Source organism: Wasmannia auropunctata, unplaced genomic scaffold (assembly GCF_000956235.1).
Source record: "Wasmannia auropunctata unplaced genomic scaffold, wasmannia.A_1.0 LD336092.1, whole genome shotgun sequence".
Lineage (NCBI taxonomy): Eukaryota > Metazoa > Arthropoda > Insecta > Hymenoptera > Formicidae > Wasmannia > Wasmannia auropunctata.
In genome coordinates, this window is record NW_012026798.1 from 2,207,566 (window position 1) to 2,228,905 (window position 21,340).

Genomic DNA, 21,340 nt, shown 5'->3' on the forward strand with positions numbered 1-21,340 from the left:
AAAGTAGCTTACAATAATATTGAAAAAGAAAATTATATGATTCTAAAATGTAGATCTTAGTATAAATATTTTACAGAAAGTTATTAATACAACAAAGTATAAAACTGTTACATTCCATCCACAATTATACAGCCACAATATTTCGTATATAGTAGTAAGGCTATAATAAATAATAATTGAAATTGACCACAAGAAAAGAGACATTTATAACAAGCATGTTAATTTTTTATAGTATTACGAATTGTGCCTGTTAGGTAAAAATATTATTAAAAAAAAGTTTTTGGAAGAGAGAGTTGTACTGTTACTAATAGCAAAGTGATGTAATAATAATCATGATAAAATTTTATTGACATAATATTAAATAAAGAATGATACAAAATGTGCAGTCAAATGTATTAATCTATTCATGCACAAACGAATTTTTTGAGAGAAATAGAGAGTTATTAATTCTTTGTACACACGTAATGTACAAAATTGCATTTGATTAGCACATGTAAGTTCAAATAATCACTCTTTTCGTATTATATTTAATATATTATTAATTATTTTTCTGCCAAAACTGGGATGAGATATATGATATGATGATATAAGTATAAAATTCAAAAAAGAGAAAAATGATGTATAGTCTTCCATTGAAGTATATAAAAGATTTTATATATATATTTATATAATTTTGATAATGGTCGAGATTTTCTGAATTCTTTACTTGCCAATGAGGATATTGCCAATGTTTGAACACCTATGTGATATACATATATGTGTACAATTGATATTTTGAATTGACAAAAATGTCTTTATACATGTAATATTTTATATGATGCATTTATTGTATATATTTAATAATATTTAATAAATTTGAAAGCAACATGTGTATGTGTGTGTCATTCCGTTCCATTCTCAAACATTAGAAATAATAATTAAATAAAGCAATATATATATTAAATTAAATAATATTTAAAAAATTTTAAGAAATCAATTAGAAATATATACATAAAATATAAAATGTGTATGTGTGTGTCATTCCGTTCCATTCTCAAACGTTAGAAATAATAATTAAATATAGCTACATACTATATATATTATTTAAATATATATATATATAAATAATATTTAAGAACTCAATTAGAAGTATATACACAAATATAAAACGTATTATACTTGATATTTTATATTTCTGATTTCTTAAAAATTTTTAAATATATATTTAAGACAACTTGACAAGGATATTCACCAATATTTTTGTTTGTTGGATGTTAATTATTTTTTCACTGATGCTGCTCATGATGCTGCTCGTGTGCGCGAAAAATCCCACAATCCACATTAAAATCCACATTAAATTAACGTAGAAGATGTAAATACGTACCATGGTTACTGTCACGTCTTCGAGCGCCTTCTAGCGTGACTCGCGAGTAAACGATTGGCCGTATCGACTCCATCCGGAAACCGGAGCAGCCGTGACTCCGTGAGCCGGAGCTTGGGGTTGGAGGTTAGAGTTAGAAACTTGCAACTTGGTTAATCGCTCCTTGTCAATCTAGTTGCTTACACTGTTTTGTTTATAGATATTTACAAAGTTTCATAATCGTTTTGTACAGACTTGACAAATATTGCGAAATGTGACAAAGGATTCGAGAGCAATTCGACGTAGGGCTAGCACAAATTTTGTGTAATTAATTTTATTGATATAGTTAACCTAAAAAAAATAATAATTGAGAAATGGCAGATGAAAAAGCCGTGGTGCAAGAATTTAAGTTGGATCCGGACTGCGAATTGAGATTCGAGGTGGAGAGCAAGAATGAAAAGGTCACATTGGAGGTAATGAGTCACGATTTCTCTCGGGGTGTTTCTTTTTTCACCAACCTATTATTATTATTAGGTAACACAAAACTGTGTTGTTGCAGCTGAAGAACGGCCGGGCGGAAGTTTTCGGGACGGCGTTGGTGAGAGGGAAGAAGTACGAGTTCACCGCCGGCGCGAAAGTCGCGGTTTACACCTGGCAGGGCTGTACCGTCGAGCTGGTCGGGAAAGTTACGGTCAGTTACGTGGCGAAGGAGACGCCGATGGGCCTGTACTTGAACTGCCACGCGGCGATGGAGCGGATGCGGGAGATCGCGGAGAAGGACGACACCACGGGCCCGATAACGATGGTCGTGGGGCCGTGCGACGTCGGCAAGTCCACGCTGTGCCGGATACTGCTGAACTACGCCGTACGAATGGGCAGACGGCCGATTTTCGTCGACCTGGACGTCGGCCAGGGGCACATAGCGATCCCCGGCACCGTGGGCGCTCTGCTGGTGGAACGACCGTCCAACGTCGTGGAGGGCTTCAGCCAGCAGGCGCCGCTGGTCTTCCATTTCGGGCACAAAACGCCGCAGGCCAACGTGACGCTGTACAACCTGCTCGTGACGCGTCTGGCGGAGGTGTGCTCGGACAGGTTGCAGGCCAACAAGAAGGCGAAGGCGTCGGGGATCGTCATAAACACGTGCGGCTGGGTCAAGGGGGACGGCTACAAGCTGCTCACGCACGCGGCGCAGGCGTTCGAGGTCGACGCGATTCTCGTGCTGGACCAGGAGAGGCTCTACAACGAGCTGGTGAGAGACATGCCGGACTTCGTCAAGGTGGTCTTTCTGCCGAAGAGCGGCGGCGTCGTCGAGAGGAGCCAGGCGCAGAGGACCGAGTCGAGGGATCAGAGTGTCAGGGAGTACTTTTACGGCTCTCGGACGCCGCTCTATCCGCACAGCTTCGAGGTGAAGTGGAGCGAGGCGAGATTGTACAAGATCGGCGCGCCCGTTCTACCGGCGTCCTGCATGCCGTTGGGCATGAAGGCGGAGGACAATCTGACGAAGCTGGTGGCCGTCACGCCGGGACCGAGCCTGCTGCATCACTTGCTGTCCGTTTCCTTCGCCGATTCCCCCGAGGACGACGTCGTGCAGACCAACGTCGCCGGATTCGTTTGCGTGTTAGTGTACAATATTCTCTGAGTTTATATTTTATCGTTATTAATAATGGCCATTTTTTTTCTCATTAAAAAAAAATATCGTTTCATTTACAGGACTAACGTGGACGTAGAGAGGCAGACGTTTACGGTACTTAGCCCGCAACCTCGGCCGTTACCGAACACAATGCTCTTATTGTCGGATATACAATTTATGGACAGTCATTAGTTGTAGATAATTTTTTTTGTTAGATACTATAAATGTGCATAATTTAGCATTCATATATTTTGTATAAATTAAATAATTGTATTAAAATATATTTATACACGTGCGAATCTAACATCAGCTTATTTTATTCTCTAAGAACTTTGCAATTATTTTGTGTGGTTTATCAACAGCTGTTTATTTTCCTTCGCATTTGAATTCTATATTTCTTTAAATATTTAATTATTATATTTCACTTAAAGCGTGCAAGGTTTTCTCTTTACTGCTGAATTATAAAATGCAATATAGTTATTCTTATTCTCTTTGTACTATTTATGTTCTTTTTGCTCTATTACGTTCAATTATCTGCCGATTTTGTGGATGAAAAATGTTAAGTGCATTTGGAATAAAAAAACTGCTCCATTTATTTTACTCCATTTTATTTGCACTCGAATTTAAATTCTCGCCCTCTCTCTCTCTCTCTCTCTCATTTTGAACGCGTCTTCTAATTAGATTAATTGTAAGAAATAGTCCAAATTCCAAAGGTGGAAGTCGAAGAAGATTCGTTGCGCACGGATCGCATGATTGCGACTCGCCGGAGTCGCCGGACTCGCGTCGTGCAAACGCGAGACACTCGCGAGCGGAGAGATACTGAACTGAGAGATACGTCATGCTTGTCGGTGTTGTGTTTTGCACGCGCGCGTTGCGTACTGTTAAATTTGTTCAAATATCGAAATAACAATAATTTTTACATAAGCAATGGCGAATTTTACCGAGGACTTATTTGACGTTTTTGATGAGCACGGCGACGATGCGGAGATACCGGATATTCCGAGGTGAGTCGAGTGATTCTTAGCGCGGTATTCAACTAACCTAACTTCCGTCAAAAGTTAACCTCACAGTGATTGCGAAATTAAGTATTCAAAATAAACGTGTGTGTGCAGGAAAGTTGAGCCGGAGACGGGAGTGAAGCGACAACTCGACGCGGACGACGACAAGGCAGCCGTAAAAAAGTTGCGACACGAATCTGTCTTGGAAGATATCAAGTAAGGTTATGTTGAAATAAAATTGTAGTTTACATTAGTGAGATGTTAATTAATTTAATTAATTTATATTAATAATGTGAACCATAATTACGTATTTGCACGTATTTATATTTATTCCGTAATTGTATTATAAAAAAAAAACAATGTAACTACATTCAACATTATTCCTTCAGTCTAGAGGAAGTGGCATGTCGTATAAAGGTGCACGCCGTAGACACCGTGGAGTCTTGCACGCACGAAATCGCTATCCCTCCCGATCAGGAGTACGTACCTTTGGAACACCAGCAAGGCAAGCCGGCGAAAGAGTACAAATTTATACTGGATCCATTTCAAAAGGAGGCAATCTTATGCATTGAGAACAATCAGTCGGTTCTCGTGTCCGCGCACACGTCGGCCGGTAAAACTGTCGTGGCTGAGTAAATATTTCACATTCTATCTTCGGAAAAATACGTCTGAACGGTTTTTCTTTATTCCGCCGTTTTTGTGTGTTTCACAACAGATATGCGGTGGCGTGTTCGCTTAGGGATAAGCAGAGAGTAATATATACTACTCCGATCAAAGCGTTGAGCAATCAGAAGTACAGAGAATTTCACGAGGAATTTAAGGACGTTGGTTTAGTGACGGGCGACGTTACTATAAATCCCACAGCGAGTGTACTAATCATGACTACTGAAATTCTGCGAAATATGCTGTACAGAGGATCAGAGGTTTGCTTTATTTTATTGTTTGTTTTTTTATTTCACAGTTTTATTATTTTATTGTGATTATGGAAGTGAAGTGTATGTTGGCTGTTTAAAATACATACACTTATCTCAGAGCTAATATAAAATTAGTAATAAAAATATACGTACAAAATATACGTATGAATATATATACCTTCCTAAATATGACAATCAACGATTATATAAATTTTTTACGCAGAATTTCTTGTACGATAAAGTCGTATGTGTGACGCACTCCGCACTGAATATGATTTTTATTTTATATAAAAAAAATATAAATATAAATCATGGTCAAATTATTTGGTCAATATAAGTCCGATATTTATTTAACGAAATATTATTAAAGATAGATTGAAACATCCTGCACACAGAAAGAAAAATATAAAAATATATACAATACTTACTTGCATAGGTAATGCGTGAGGTTGGCTGGGTGATTTTCGACGAGATTCACTACATGCGTGACAAAGAGAGAGGTGTGGTGTGGGAGGAGACACTTATACTGCTGCCGGACAACGTGCACTATGTATTCCTCTCCGCTACTATACCAAACGCACGACAGTTCGCGGAGTGGGTGGCGCATTTACACAATCAGCCCTGCCACGTGATCGCTACGGACTACAGGCCTACGCCGTTGCAACATTATATATTTCCAGTTGGCGGCGACGGCATTCATCTGGTTGGTGTTAATCTATAATAGTCTATAATAGATCTATAATAGATCTATAATCTTGACGGGGAAGGGAGACGCGCTGCTTATTCGTATATTAAATTTATCCGTTGTAAAAAAAAAAAAAACAGGTCGTGGACGAAACGGGTCAGTTCAAAGAGGAGAATTTCAACAGAGCTATGGCGTGCCTGCAGAACATGGGCGACGCGGCTAAGGGCGACACGAAAGGACGCAAGGGTGGTCTACGGGCCTCGAATAGCGGACAAACGAACATCTTCAAGATGGTAAAGATGATTATGGAGAGAAACTTCGCGCCCGTGATAAGCTTCAGCTTTTCGAAGAAGGACTGCGAGGTTTACGCGATGCAAATGGCCAAATTGGATTTGAACACGCTGGAGGAGAAGAAGCTGGTGGATGAAGTTTTCAACAACGCGGTGGACGTTCTCAACGAGGAGGACAAAAAGTTGCCGCAAGTCATGAACTTGTTGCCGCTGTTGCGCCGCGGAATAGGAATCCATCACGGCGGACTCTTGCCGATCTTGAAGGAGACGGTCGAGATCCTGTTCGGCGAAGGTTTGATCAAAGCTCTCTTCGCCACCGAAACGTTCGCAATGGGCTTGAATATGCCGGCGCGAACGGTCTTGTTCACCGCGCCCCGTAAATTCGATGGCAAGGATTTCCGTTGGATCACGTCGGGTGAATACATCCAGATGTCCGGTCGCGCCGGTAGGAGAGGCCTCGACGACAAAGGGATCGTCATACTGATGATAGACGAGCAAGTCAGCCCGGTCGTTGGTAAAGCAATCGTTCAAGGAAAGCCGGATCCGATCAACTCCGCATTTCACTTGACTTACAACATGGTTCTTAATCTTCTCCGCGTAGAGGAGATTAATCCGGAATACATGTTGGAACGAAGCTTCTTCCAGTTTCAGAATCAAGCTGGCATTCCAATTTTGTACAATAGTAAGTCGTTATTATCGTCTCATCGTAACGTTGTCAGCGGTTGAAAGATCGAAAAGTGAATCAATCGTTAATCTCGATTACGTTTTACAGAGGTGCAGGAATTATCTACCGCTTACAATATCGTGAACGTGGACAGGTACGACGAGATTTCTTCGTATCATGACATACGTGAACAACTCAATCGACTGACCGCACAGTTTCAATCATTTCTAACGCAACCGGAGTACTTAGTTCCGTTTTTACAGCCTGGAAGATTAATAAAAGTATGTATTTTTATTTTTTTATACAGTTTAATATACGCAATGACTATCTCCGGCGGAACTTTTAGTGGAATTCATTTGTTACACATTATTATTACAGGTGAAAAACGAAAACGAAACGTTCGACTGGGGCATCGTAGTGAATTTTAAGAAAAAAAATCCGAAAAATCCAGTGAAAGACAAGACAGTTATTGTCATTGACGCTTTACTTAATGTATCGAAAAATTCGAAAAAAGACAATCCAATTCCATGCCGCGAAAATGAGGAAGGCGAAATGGAAGTGGTTTCTATTATGCACAATTTAATTTCACAAATCAGTTCACTGAGATTGCATTATCCAAAAGATCTTAGACCGCTTGATAACAGAAAGAGCGTACTGAAGACAATACGAGAAGTGAAAAGAAGATTCCCGGAAGGTCCGCCGTTACTCAATCCTATTACAGACATGCATATAGTGGATCAGGCTTTTAAAGATGTTGTAAAAAAAATTGAAGCATTAGAGAAGAGATTGTATGCACATTCTTTGCATAAGGTATAAAATTCTGTATTGTGGTAGTACAGATATTTTAAGCACATTCTGTGCTTAAAGTATTTGTACTCGAGATATCTTCTTATGTCAAAATGCTTCGAAAAATTAATTATGTATTGTAGATTATCTTAATTTTTCAAATTTTTTTTCCTTTTAATTTGATTTTTCAAAAATCTGTGATTGTTTACAGGACCCCAACGTGAATGTATTGTACGAACAATTTTTGCACAAGGAGGAATTGGCTGCGCAACTTAAGCAAGCCAAGGAGGAGTTTAAGCAGGCCAAATCGATACTTCAGATGGACGAGCTCAAATGTAGGAAGCGAGTTTTGAGGAGAATGGCGTATTGCACGTCGGCGGATGTGATAGAATTGAAGGGACGCGTGGCTTGTGAACTGAACGGTGCCGACGAGCTGTTAATGACCGAGATGATTTTTAACGGTCTCTTCAATGCCTTGAGCGTGCCGCAGATGGTGGCGTTGATCAGCTGTTTTGTATGCGACGAAAAATCGAACGAAATGCCGAAAAGTACAGATGAGTTGAGCGGTCCGCTCAGGCAGATGCAGGACTTGGCTCGAAGAATAGCGAAGGTATCGACGGAGGCCAATCTGGAGTTAGACGAAGACGCGTATGTCGATCGATTCAAGCCGTATTTAATGGACGTTATATACGCTTGGTGTAAAGGCGCAACATTCTTACAAATTTGCAAAATGACAGATATATTTGAAGGTGATGTATAACGTTAGCATATCTCACTGTTGGAGAGGATAACAAAAGTATTTCTCTATGACATGTATATACGTAAGTGAATGTACATAAAACACATATTTCAGGATCTATCATCAGGTGCATGCGACGTTTAGAGGAGGTGCTTCGACAATTGTGTCAGGCTGCGAAAGGTATCGGAAATACAGATCTAGAAAATAAATTCAGCGAGGCGATCAAACTTATAAAACGAGATATTGTGTTTGCTGCGTCCTTATATTTATAATGCAGGAAAGAATAAACTAGTTTGATGGAGTAACAAGTTTGCTTTTTCGTTTTTTATATATATATGTATATGTACCTAGATTTGTATATCCTTATTAAATTATACATCCTTATATGAATTCCATTATATTGCCCGTTATTTACATAGCCCAGCGATGAGTTCATAATAAACAAAGGCAGCTTTTTTATTCGAAATCGAATTCGTTCGAAATACAATTTATTCCTGGAAATTTAAAGTATATAATATACGTACGCATGGAACGAACTTTTTTTTATATATAAAATAATCATATTCAATGCGGAGTGCGTCACACATACGACTTTATCGTACAAGAAATTCAGCGTAAAAATTTATATAATCGCAAGATAAACAGGACTCAATAATCGCTATCTCGAAATTGTTAAATAAATACATTCTTGAAGAATTATTCGCGACACTTAATTTCTACATTTGAATTTAATTACAATGCATTATTTATCGTTCCTCTAAAATTACTGTTTCCTGGGGACAGAATTTCAGATCCATCAAAGTGAGCTTTGAATCCATGGATGTTAACTGGAACAAGAATGGAAATACGTTCAATATATTGGCGTGTTGCGAATATTTTGTAGTAATGTTAAAAAGTGGTTTTACTTGGATTTAGTTTTTATTTTAAAAAAGAGAGACAGATAGGACGACATAAAAAAAAAATCAAATAAATATCTACATAATAAGAACTTAAATGCTTACATCATCTACTTACATCCCTTCGAGGCCAACTAGATAGGAGCTTATATTCCTCTGTCGGATAACCTTCCACAATAAGGAAATTAAAGAGCGTTTGTAACGGCGTATCCGATTGAAATTTACGTTCCAGGAATTTCCCTGCTGGAAGCCGTACTCTTACTTTCATTACACCATCGCCCGCTCCCTGCTGCGGTTCAGGTGGTAAACTAGACTCTACAGCTTGCCTATGAGCCTCTTTCCTCGCCTCCTCAGCTAATCTTTCGTTCTCGGCCTGCTCTTTCTTCTTCTTTTCAAGCTCCTCCTGCATCTGTTTCGCTTCTTCCTTTGCTCTTAAAATAAATTATGAATATTACTTTTTTTTTGTTCAATGTAAATCAGTTGTATACTCATGTGGGCATTACATCTCTTCTCCCTTCCCCCTTTCAACGATTTAGATATATCTTTCTTAATTACCTATCAGCTGCTAAACTTTCTTGATACGCTCTGTCTTGTTCTTGTTTGACTCTTTCTCTAGCTTGTCGTTCCTCTTCAACGCCAATGTCGGCTCGTCTCTGTTCCTATTTCAACCAGAAAATAACAAGTGATTATATAAACAAAAGTCTATATTTATGCTCGTTTACACTTTTTAACAGCATGTGTAAAATAAAAGCTGTATGTCTTACCTGAAACACATCGACGGCTTGTACCAAATTTGTTAGTAACTCATTAACACCTACATTGCCATGTACGATAGTAAATATCTCCGTGTTAGATCTAGATCTCATAATAATCATGAGAACTGGCAAGGTATCAACATCTATGCTCGACACAGCCAATGAACCGACGGTACCAAGGGTTTGAGTTACGGAATACAAAAATCTGAGGATCAAACGAGAATTTTTAATTCGCCGGCGCGAGCCCGATAGATTTTTCGCATCACATATTTGTGCAGATCTTACCTTTCTTTATTAGATTCGTATGTGATGTCCCAACCCCATACTATAAAATTCGCCGAAAGAAGTTGAAGCACCGTTTCGAAGCCTAACAGTTGAGTACAAAAGACGTTCGCTAATACGCTGTTGTCGTGGTGCAAATATACAGCCAATAATTTTCTCTGCAATAGCAACAAAAGACGTATTTTTCATTGATTTTAAATATTTGCCGCGGTTAAGTTTTACAAAAATTTAAACCTCTTTCGCTGGCTTTAAACACGATTCCTTGAGGGCATCTTCGAATGTACCAGTGAAGAATTCCGGATGAGCCGGTCCGTATCGCTTTTCGAATTGTTCCGCAAAATGTAACGTACCCATCACCTCGTCTACCACATTTTCTGGCACTGTTTACAAATAAAAAAAAAATATATATATATATACATCTCATTGAATCTCGACACATCTGTATCACTTCAATAAAACGCAGCAGTTTTTCTCATGTTCCAAAGTACTCACTGAGACGTTCTATTTTAGTGGGTTTAACGTCATCTATGAAAATATCGTCGTCGCCAGCGAACTCTTCCGGAACATCGAATTCTTCCACGTCCTCTGGCTCGTCTACGGAACTGTCGCTGTCAATTAGATCTACGACCTTCTGAAATGACACAGATGTTATAATTCCTTATATAAATTAAGTAACAGAAAATTTTCTCTCCGATAAGACGTTACCTTCTTTTCCTCCTTCGCGGGGAGCTTCCCGACCGATAAATCGTGCTCCGGATAACATATACCGCTTTGTGCCAATATTACATTGTCGTCCTTCAGTGAACTAGGCCAACCCTTCCATTGTTGATTTCGCACGGGCACATCTATTAACGAATAGATGTCTGTCTTCACCTCCAGCACGGTACGCGTGCCAGGGAACTTCAGCTTGTACGTTTTATTATGCACCTCGTCCTTGACGTTCAACGTGTAAGTCTGAGTCATTCGTTCTGACAAACTTACGCTGGAACGTAGAGGGAGGGAAAAAAAAAGTAGATTCACGATATTTTGGCGACAAAGGTATTATAACAATCGCGAAATTGCGGCTAAAGCAGATTCTACATTAGTCGCATCGCAGCGTCGCAAACGTTGCGATCCAGTCAACGTCAAGCAGGCTCGAAGCTCCGATTGAACCACAAATGGATCGCAGCGTTTGCGACGCTGGGATGCAATTGATGTAGAACCCGCTCGATAAGATTTCGCAACTTACGTCTCATTAGGCAAACCGGCGTCTTGCGCTAATGACGATAGGTACAATGTGTTTTCTCTAGGCAAATCTAACGTTTGCAGCACCGTATTCGGTGCTGTCCCAGGTTCCTTTTTCCACCCGTTAAGATGCTGTTGACAGGGTGCCACATTCGTTTTACACCATATAAACTGCTTGAGTTCTCCTGAAAAAAAGAGGAAAACGCATTTTTGTAAACTTGCTTCGTCTCGGCATCAAATCGTTCGTTAATCGCCAAAAAAAAAAAAATATCGTCTGAACATCGACGATCCGCAACTTACTCAAAGTGGACAACTCGGACAAATTTACATGATAAACGTTATCGAGATGGTTAATGTGGAATGTAAGCGTTCTATTTTTCATGCAACTTTTAGGTCTACTTGTCCCGGGTTTTGCACTCTCCACCACGTCCACCGCTTTCATGGCTCCTGCCTTTTTCGAGTTCTGCACTGTCTGCAGCTTCGACGTCGAGGACGTTACTTTGATCTCCTCTACCATTTCTACGTCCGGAGCCATTTCAGACGGCAGCTGTTGCGTAGTCTGGGGCATGGCCTTGTTTATCGCCGCCTGTGAATGAGAAGGTATTGCGTGTATTAAGACAATTGTCGAGGCTAATTGCTGCCGTCGGGATTTCATTATATTTATTTATATCTACCAATAGGTCCCAGTTCGTTTCCTCCAAATATAAAATAGCTTCGCCGAAATCATCGATTCCAGTGCAAGCCTGAAAATATAGTCTACGTTAATAATAATAAAAAAAAAAAAAAACATGGGGACGTGAAAAATGGAAAGTCATAGTGGTGTATTTACACGACAGGACCACGTCACACAACATACACATACACACACGCATACACATCATCGTGTTCCGTGAAATTTGCGAAGTTTCAAAACAGACAAAGGCATACGGGACGACATGACAAAGGAATTGGGAGCGGAGGATTTTTCGCGAAATTCTGGCAAATTCGCGAGTGTCAGCGCGAGTCGACGGGACATACGAGTCGAGGCGTTCGAGCGCGCCGTTAATTTTCCCGAGTCGCGGGGACCGCCGCGAGAACGGGGATCTCCCCCGCGGGGCGACTCTCTCTCTCTCGCCTCAAACGCCTCTCAATTATTGTCAATGTCATCTACACGTAACGTCCCATAACCTTAACGGCGCATTTGCGTGTCGCGCGTGCGAGCGAGCCCCGCGGATCCCGTCCGCCGGAGGATTACCTGAAAGTCAGCCAGTATCGCGTCCCGATTTTCGGCCATCGCAATGAAGTCCCGACACGTGCGACTGCGAGACGGATTCTCCCGAAAAAAAAACAGCCCGAGCCTCCTCGCGATGCTCTCTCTCGCGTTCTATTATCTTAGAGCTATTACAAATAATATGAACAACAACCGCGAGCCATTGACGTCTTGGGCCACGAAACTCTCGCGTACGATACTCGCCGTCTCATTGCGCGTACCGCACAGACCCACGGCGGCGGCGGCGGCGGCGGCATTCCAAAGCGACGCACCGGCTACATCGGAAAGCAGGAAAGGAACGTCCGGGAACGTCCTGTTCGATCACGTTTGATCAGGTTTATTTTTGTGTTCCGCTTTTTATGCTCAAAAAATCAAAATTTTTCTTTTCCCCCTCTCTCTCTCTCTCTTCAATGCTCGAAAAAATATATATTCATCTCGTTTTAAGACGATGCTGTCTGTTTTACCGATTAAACACAATAATTTTTGTCTAAGGATTTTTACGTATTACTTCCAATAGATTTGGAAATCCTTTTCCAGAATTAAAGTATACGCATTAATACTAGTCTGACACTCGGAGTTTATACCGAAAACAAAAAAAAAATTTTATAATTTAATTCCCAGCTCTACGTGACGTGACATATCAGCTGTCAAATCGAGACATCACGTGTTGCAACTTGTATATTTACGAAATTACGGTGGCTAGACCATTACATGAGGAAATACGGAATTTGTGAAATTTGATTTGAATTTGGTTTAATTTTCGAGAAATATGTATACGAAAATTTGTTATGATTGTGTATGTGCGATATTGATGTGATACATAAACACATTACACATATCAATATCGCACGCATCATATAACAAATACACATATAAATCGTCGATAAAACGACATCATGGAGTTCGGCCAGCATCGCCTTGCAAAATGCAATAAAATTTTTGAAGCATTTCCAGCAATACAAACAAATTAATCTATTGATACACAGTGACTGGTGCTTGTAAAATTTTTCCATTTGATCAACCAATTAAAGTATTTTATATTAAATTTTGATGGATTAGCAATAGGCAATCCAGCCTCATTCAACGACGACCTTTGCTGAACGCGACCAATCAGTGAGCGAATTCCATTTCTGATACATTCCATGTGAATCCTCCTTAATTCGGACTTTTAAATGCGCGTGTTTCTAACCTAATTACTCGATAACAAAAGTGTATATATACATGTTTAAATTATTTAATTTAAAAATATAGAAATCGCTTTCAATTTAATGGCGCAAATTAAAAATTAAAACAGGAAAGAAAGATTAAGTAACGAAGATGAAAAGTGGCTCAAGGAAGGAAATACTCTCCACTCAAAGCAAGAAAAGGAATTATTTACTTTTGGTATGTTGATCAGATCAATTTAATTCAATCGATTCGAATTATATTAACTTTTTTTTTTTTTTTTTTTTTTTTTTCAGAAAGACGACGATGAAGGACGAACTGTTCGCCGCTGTCACGACAAGAATAAATAATTTGGAAGACCAGATGTCGAATATAAGAATGCTGCGACTCAAGGAATCCATATGATCTCGCTGTCATAAGTTTTATTACTAATCAGCTGTGAAGACAAAGCAGACATGCTTTCGAAGTACGGATTCTTGTTGCTGCTTGTTTGCATTGGATGCGTTCTGTTATTTATTACACTCGTGGATAAAGGTTTGCGGCCGCGGGCTCCGACAGTAAGTTTACTGCAGCCTCAGACGGCATACGAGACGACCGGCAGGTCGTCAGGAGCTTCCGGAATCATAATCGAGCCACCAGCGTGCAACGCCACCGTTCTGATGTGGATCGTCACGTCTTACGCGGGCGAACCTTCGGCGAGAAGCGCCTTGCGGCGAGCTTACGCGACCGAAGAGTTGCGCGCTCTGGGGATCGGAAGAGTATTCTTGCTCGGTGCGTTAAGCGAGGACGCCGAGAGGAAGACGCGTGTGCCGCAGAACGCACTGTTGGACGAGTCGCGACGCTTCAACGACATACTCCAGGGAGATTTCCTGGACACTTACAGAAATCTGACGCGCAAACACCTGATGGGCCTTCGGTGGGCGACGAGCAATTGCAAAGACGTCAAGTATATCATGAAGATGGACGATGACATCGTTGTAGATATCTATGGCATACTGGAGAAGTTGCGCTCGGGTGCGATACGAGAGGATTCCCTGACCGGTTACGTCCTGAGGAATATGATCCCCGTCCGGGAGCCAGCCAACAAGTGGTACGTGAGCAGGGCGGAGTACGCGGGCAACGTTTATCCCGACTTCGTCTCTGGCTGGCTGTACATCACGCATCCGCGGACAGCGGGACGACTGGTCGATCACGCCGAGTCCTCCCGCGAGTACTTCTGGATAGACGACGTGTTTGTCACCGGCATCGTGAGGCAGGCACTGAACATAGGCGTTCGAAACGTCAGTGAGTTATACGCGACAGATCACGGATACTTGGAATGTTGTATAAAGGGAGGGGCGAATCTGCTGAAGTGCGAATTTCTGGTCGGTCCCAATGGCGGCGACGCGGAGCTGCAAGGGAGATTCAAGGAATTCGCGAAGTTTTGCCATGCAAATTGCTCCGCCCGCAAGGGGGGTAACCTCGTGGGCAGGACCTGCGTGGTGGCGTACAAAGAGCCAAGTCTGCACAAGGGCGCCGTGCAGATAAGTCCAATCAGAATTCTATGAAGAAACATAAAGGTATACCAGATCAATGAAATTGACATTTTATATATTTTATTACAGAGAATATTTTCTATTTATTATCGTATATAAAATTTGTACAGTATATTTTACATTTTTTTAATTATTATATATATAATATTTCATAAAATCGCAGTTATTCATTTTACCTATCTTGTTATGCGTCAATAATTCTTATACGATAGTAGCTATATCACAGTCCTATATATATGTGATATACAGTTTCTCTGATGTAAAATGGGATCGACACGAATTTTAGTCACAAGGTCTACATTCTTAACAAAAAAAAAAAGCAATATAATAATGTTTTCTTCAAAAATCTGTCAAAATAGATTTTGATGATTAAAACATAAAATACTTATCCTTTAGTTACGAAAGCAAAATTTAAAATAATTGTTTTTACTATCAACGAAAAACTTAAAGATAAAAACTAAAAAGGAAATGACACTTTTTCATAGCTTTCTGGGCGTTTCATAAGGAATATATATCATAGCGAATTTGCAATTTTCACAAATCAAAATAAAATCCTGCAATAGAATTTTGTTTTTTTTGGCAAATTTAAAGTAATAAGTGATATTTTTCGATTTTACATCATTTATTTATGTAAAATCAAAAAAATATATATATTTGTATATGATATGTACATGTATGATATGATATTTATACATACATAACTTACATATATATGACTTACATATATGATGTATGAAGTATGTAATACTATATACACATCATACATATATATATATATATATACATACATATACATATATATATCTTTATTAAATATTTAATTTCAAAATATGGAAAAACGATATATTAAAAAAAAAACTTATCTAATTTCAAAGTAGAGATTTCTTTTTCGGTAACTGAAAGGTGGCACCTAGGCACAAATGATCGCTACCTACTATAAAATTTGGTATTCTGCGTAACGCGGCGCATTGACTTACTGTGGGTAGAGTGTACTTTTCTAGAGGTTGGATATTGCTATGAAATATATAATCCACTGTGATCCACTCGTCCTGATGCGTCGTTGCCTCTTTCTCACCATGGGCGTCTATGTGCGTATAAACGCTGCGCAAGTTAAAGGGATGCGTCAGGGTGCCGGACGAGAATCTCGCGGAATGCCCCTGCACAATCTCGATGACTTGCGCGCAGCCGGGGTCGCTGTTGGCGCTCTTTTGCAGCACGTTCATATTACAAGGCGTGGATACTTTCTCGTCTCGCCTCTGAAGGTGTAATTCGCTGTTTTCCAGCTGGTTAGAAAGAACAAACGGGTGGAAGGATAATTCATAAAATGCTGAATTAAGAAATGGGAAAAATTAAGATTGACGAAAAAGAATAGAGTGTGGAGTTTAGAATTAAAAGCGCACTATCTTTAGAATCTCTCTCCTCTTATCGAAAAGCTCCCGGTACAAATATCAATATGATTTATCGAAATGCACATTATTGAAATAAATTTTGGAATTGACAAAAAAATTTTCGGACTTCATATGTATTTTTTTTTTATATGTACAATTAAAAAAATCGTACCATGACTTTACCGGTGCCTTCCCTTCGCAATCTCTGAGTCAGGATATTAAAGTGCTGACAGTTGTCGGTGACGCACAATCGCGGCGGTATCAGCGAATTGGACAGCGAGCGAAATTGAGACGGCTCTAAACTTCGTCCTTTGCCACAATACTCGAACGAGCCCTCCGTTAGGAACTTGTAAACGCCTGTGAACGGCTCCAGGTTGAAGTCGCCCGCCAGTATGATCGGTAAATACTTCGGGCCCGTCCTGCAGAGAGTTATTGGCTTTATTAAATAATTTACTATTCGCACAAAGATTCTCTCGTCAGACACAAGCAAACAATTTTTTTTTTTTACTAAAGCGTAAATCCTCACATCGTGTTCTCGATGAATGCGATCCGCTCTATTTCCGCTAACAAGAGCTGTATCTGCGCCAATCGTACGTCGTTGCGCTTCGGATTGTACAACAAGTGTGTGGTAGCTATCACGACTTGCGTTTCCGGATTGTCCCGGAGGGCCAGTTTAGCGATTATCCCGACATTGTCTCTGTTCAGGATCTCGACACCGGACTGATACAACTCCACCTTCGTGTGATCTAACAAAACGAATTCGTTGGAGCGATACAACAAGAGCAAACCGTCCTTCTTGTCGTTGGTTCTCTTTTTATACAGATATTCGTATCCGTGCTGCTTGAACGAAGCCACGAAATCTAGCAGATGGTCCTCCTGCATTTCCTGAAGGCATATCACCTGGAATGTTCGACAGTATAAGTAGCACACGGTACAACTCTTATCTTCCCGTTTCAGGTTTTGACAGGCATTAAATGCCGAAGAATAAGTTTATGTACATTTGCCTCCGCCTCGAATATCTCTTGTAATACAAGGTGTTTTCGTGTTTTCCAACTCAGGGCTTTCTTGTTGTGACCCATGTACAGATACGCGTGATCTTCCAACAGGTTTTGCGCCAGGATATTGAAGGTCAAGAGTTTCAGCATAAAGGAGTCTTCCGCATTGTTGGATGATCTATCTAAAAATGTTTGAGAAATCATGTTCCTTGGACGGGAGGAGGGGGAGGACAATGGAGCAAATAATACAAAGCGAGTCTACACGAATGTGTGAACGATGCGTACAAGTGCAAAAAGCGCTCTATAATTTTGAATACATTTTCCAGTTCACATACAAAATAAAGAAAGAAGTAAAGAAAGAAGTTATGTATAGGCCTGTTCTTTATGGCTGAACTGGCCGCACTAGTTCATCTTCTTCCAATGTAGAGAGAAAGATAAACTGTGAACTAGTGCGGCCAGTTCAGCCATAAAGAGCAGGCCTTACATTTGTCAATTTGATGTTGGACAAGAGACCAGAAAGGCGGTGATCCTTACCTCGACCGTCGACTCGCTTCCACTTTCTTATAGCCTTGTATCTTTGTTTGTCCATGTGACTGCCATACCTGGCGTCCGCCGCGCACACGTTCGCTCTGACGCCGTGCGCCGTGTCCGCGAACGCGCCGGCCTGGCAATAGATCAGCGTGTTCGCCGCGTGAAACGGTATGTCGCACATCGTGCTGGCGTTGTTCTGGCCGTAGCACGTGTCGAGGTAGGGCTCCATCTTGACCTTCTGACGGGACGGGGAATTATCCATAGAGGCAACGAGCTCCAGACAGCTGGAGACCAGGGCTTTCCAGACAGGACCCCTGCACAGATTTTCCAGGAAAGACGATCGTTGCCAGGTCGGTTCCAGTACACGAAAGATCTGCGGGAAGGTATACGACAGGATATTAATATAAACGCGTAGGGCTGGGGAAGCACGATCAAAAGATGAGGGCAAGGGAGACGCGTGTAAGACAAGAGAAGATTATTATTGTTATTATTAGTACAACCGAACACGTCGTGAGACTCGCGCGTTTCCGAAATTTCTGCGCCATGCGTCTGTGCGATCGAGAAACGCGATCGACAGATTGAAGACCCGAGAGGGGAGGGGGGAAGGGAATTCTCTTTCTCGAGAGGAAAAGGATCGGTTCAGGCCCTAACCTATAACCTATAACCACCGTCGTGCCGAACAACATCGGCAGAGCACGGCGAAGTTAAGGTCAGCCGTCCGGAAGCGGACCGGGATCGAGAGTCCGCTCTCCTCGGCGAGGAGGGGGGAGGGGGGGTTAGGTACACACGAGAGGGTCACGTCTGTGTCGAGGGACTGTCGGGACCAAGGATGCGCTTACCTTACGCGATCGCAGGAACGTCGCCGCTCGCGCGTTACATGCTACGTTCAGCAGAGAAGCGGTGGTGCTCGTCGACAGCAGCCTCGGGGACACGCTCATTTATCGGCGCGGATTCTTTTTTTTTTTTTCTCTTTTTTTTCCCCCACGGTCGGCGCACGTTTTTTCACCGTCCTATCATAATTCACGCGTCCGCCGTCGGGAGCTGATGGGATTTGGCACCGTTACCGCGGACGCTCCGTACGACGTGTACATACCGCGCGGCAGGAGGACCCGATGTGAAATGTGACCTCTCGGCTCTCGGAGGGACACTCGGCTGATGAACGGCTCTCGGCTGACTCCCGCTGTGAGTGATGTGGGACCGCCGCTTGCTTGCTGCTCTCCTCGCTTCGCGAAGAAGAGGCGCGAATCTACGATTCGTAAGAGTCGGGCCGAGGACCGTGTACACGTTGGCGCGATCAGCCGCCTACGTTTCAGATTCGCGACGTTGAATGTTGACCCTGATGAATCGAGTTCTAGTTCGCCAATGGTTCATACATATACGCGCGTATGTATAAACGAAACGGGAGAGGGGGGACACCGAACGCGATCACTCTTTAGCCGAGACCCATATTCATATTCCGTATATTTAGCGCCCGGGATTGCCCGTACGACGCCGACCGAAGGCTGCCGAGGACGCGTGACGTCGGCTGCCGCACGCGCGAAAACTCGCGGGGTCGGACAATTGAGGCAATCCGCGTCTCACGTCTCGCGGCTGTAACCTTCGAACGAGCAAGTTCAAGAGCGAGAGCGCTAATTAGTCAATTAAGTGAAATAATTCAGATGTTAGAAAGTAATTTAACGAGCGAACTTTGCTTGTTTACTCCTAAAAAAGCAAAAAAAAATTGCATCGAGGTTAAAATTCTACTCCGATGAAAATTTTTCTCGAAATTCTTTATCCAATTTTTCAGAATTTTTATATGAATTTTAAAATTTTTTAAAATTTCTATATATCTTTATAACTTCTTAGAAAATTTTTCAGATTTTATGAATACATTTTTACAAGTTAAACATTTTTCAGTAGTAGGTACTGAGAAAGTCTCTGTACAGTCTTTTAGAATTCTTATCTTCTAGAAAGAATTCTTCATGTATGTGAATTCTAAAATATTCCAAGATCTCTAAGATTTATCATCGTATAAATTTTAAAAGAAACTTGTGAAATCTGAAAAGGTTCAAGATATTTTTTTCAAAAATCTTAAATTTAAAGTAGGGTACAGCGGGGTAATTTGAATAGTGGAGTAATTTGGATAACAGTAAGCATTTGCAATGAATTTCAGAAAAATAAGAATCTCTTATTCTTATATCCAAATTACTCCACTATTCAAATTACCCCGCTGTACCCTACTTTAAATTTAAGATTTTTGAAAAAAATATCTTGAATCTTTTCAAATTTCACAAGTTTCTTTTAAAAATTATACAATGATAAATCTTAGAGATCTTGGAATATTTTAAAATTCACATACATAAAGAATTACAACGGGGTAATTTGAATAGTGGAGTAATTTGGATAACAGTAAGCATTTGCAATGAATTTCAGAAAAATAAGAATCTCTCATTTTTCTGAAATTTATTGCAAATGCTTATACCGTTATCCAAATTACTCCACTATTCAAATTATCCCGCTGTGCCCTATTTTAAATTTAAGATTTTTGAAAAAAATATTTTGAATCTTTTCAAATTTCACAAGTTTCTTTTAAAAATTATACAATGATAAATCTTAGAGACCTTGGAATATTTTAGAATTCACATACATGAAGAATTACAGCGGGGTAATTTGAACAGTGGAGTAATTTGGATAACAGTAAGCATTTGCAATGAATTTCAGAAAAATAAGAATCTCTTATTTTTCTGAAATTTATTGCAAATGCTTATACCGTTATCCAAATTACTCCACTATTCAAATTACCCCGCTGTACCCTATAACAAATACTTAAGAATATTACATATGAGAATTTTTTCATCAGGATACATTCTATAAACAAAAATGAACGTAAGAAGCGCGCAAAAGCAAGGAAGCAGAACAGCGTCAAAAGAACGGAATTAAGCCACTGATAAAAACATAGATACACTGCAAAAGATACACTATACCACTATCAAAGATACGGCGAGAGTGGAAAACGAGCCCGGTGTCTGGCTCGGCTGATCCTCGTGGCTTCCTGGAACGAGCTGCCGACGACGAGTGCGACGACGAGCCTTCTCTTTATCCTCTCAAGAGAAGAGATCCGATCGCTTCGTTCTTGAATAAAGCATATCGTCTCTATTTATTCTAGCGCGACGCGGACATAGGTGAGCGGCAGTTCAACGCGGCGCATACTTCAACAACGGCGGATTTGTTAACGCTCAATAATAAAGCCTCGCCGTGCGTCTTCTGGATCCTCGCCGCAGATAACACACACACACA

The 21,340-nt window shown here is 40.8% G+C and overlaps 5 protein-coding genes across 11 annotated transcripts; 3 read left to right on the plus strand and 2 right to left on the minus strand.

Annotated features, from left to right (window-relative positions):
• Positions 1-1,440: 1,440 nt before the first annotated feature.
• On the plus strand, positions 1,441-3,564 carry LOC105462980 (protein CLP1 homolog). The gene is made up of 3 exons (XM_011709939.1): positions 1,441-1,812; positions 1,899-2,956; positions 3,050-3,564. The coding sequence occupies exons 1-3, from the start codon at positions 1,714-1,716 to the stop codon at positions 3,159-3,161; spliced, it is 1,269 nt and encodes a 422-aa protein (XP_011708241.1). The 5' UTR covers positions 1,441-1,713; the 3' UTR covers positions 3,162-3,564.
• A 158-nt stretch (positions 3,565-3,722) lies between these two features.
• On the plus strand, positions 3,723-8,350 carry LOC105462982 (superkiller viralicidic activity 2-like 2). The gene is made up of 10 exons (XM_011709940.1): positions 3,723-3,973; positions 4,082-4,183; positions 4,357-4,599; positions 4,683-4,890; positions 5,318-5,584; positions 5,707-6,538; positions 6,629-6,801; positions 6,899-7,330; positions 7,518-8,055; positions 8,160-8,350. The coding sequence occupies exons 1-10, from the start codon at positions 3,897-3,899 to the stop codon at positions 8,315-8,317; spliced, it is 3,030 nt and encodes a 1,009-aa protein (XP_011708242.1). The 5' UTR covers positions 3,723-3,896; the 3' UTR covers positions 8,318-8,350.
• A 121-nt stretch (positions 8,351-8,471) lies between these two features.
• On the minus strand, positions 8,472-12,670 carry LOC105462983 (FAS-associated factor 1). Of its 3 annotated transcripts, none has more exons than XM_011709942.1 (12): positions 12,437-12,670; positions 11,877-11,945; positions 11,503-11,788; positions 11,207-11,387; positions 10,684-10,960; positions 10,471-10,606; positions 10,213-10,358; positions 9,982-10,136; positions 9,706-9,901; positions 9,497-9,600; positions 9,060-9,372; positions 8,472-8,872 (listed from the first exon to the last, which is right to left on the minus strand). In XM_011709942.1, exons 1-12 carry the CDS (start codon positions 12,473-12,475, stop codon positions 8,792-8,794), a joined length of 1,983 nt encoding a protein of 660 aa, XP_011708244.1. In that variant the 5' UTR covers positions 12,476-12,670; the 3' UTR covers positions 8,472-8,791. The 3 variants fall into 3 exon arrangements, with proteins under 3 accessions (XP_011708244.1, XP_011708243.1, XP_011708245.1); XM_011709941.1 differs by having other exon boundaries at positions 10,471-10,609; XM_011709943.1 differs by having other exon boundaries at positions 8,781-8,872; positions 9,047-9,372; positions 10,471-10,609.
• Positions 12,671-13,587: 917 nt separating this feature from the next.
• LOC105462984 (beta-1,3-galactosyltransferase 5) lies at positions 13,588-15,469 on the plus strand. Its single transcript, XM_011709945.1, has 2 exons — positions 13,588-13,834; positions 13,912-15,469. Exon 2 carries the CDS (start codon positions 14,071-14,073, stop codon positions 15,160-15,162), a length of 1,092 nt encoding a protein of 363 aa, XP_011708247.1. The 5' UTR covers positions 13,588-13,834; positions 13,912-14,070; the 3' UTR covers positions 15,163-15,469.
• Positions 15,470-15,991: 522 nt separating this feature from the next.
• LOC105462985 (protein angel) lies at positions 15,992-21,310 on the minus strand. 5 transcript variants are annotated; one of them, XM_011709947.1, is made up of 7 exons: positions 21,028-21,310; positions 18,904-19,400; positions 18,068-18,437; positions 17,537-17,715; positions 17,065-17,438; positions 16,711-16,957; positions 15,992-16,433 (listed from the first exon to the last, which is right to left on the minus strand). In XM_011709947.1, the coding sequence occupies exons 2-7, from the start codon at positions 19,000-19,002 to the stop codon at positions 16,020-16,022; spliced, it is 1,683 nt and encodes a 560-aa protein (XP_011708249.1). In that variant the 5' UTR covers positions 19,003-19,400; positions 21,028-21,310; the 3' UTR covers positions 15,992-16,019. The 5 variants fall into 5 exon arrangements, with proteins under 5 accessions (XP_011708249.1, XP_011708252.1, XP_011708248.1 ...); XM_011709950.1 differs by lacking the exon at positions 18,904-19,400 and having other exon boundaries at positions 21,028-21,309; XM_011709946.1 differs by lacking the exon at positions 21,028-21,310 and having other exon boundaries at positions 18,904-19,663.
• Positions 21,311-21,340: the final 30 nt, after the last annotated feature.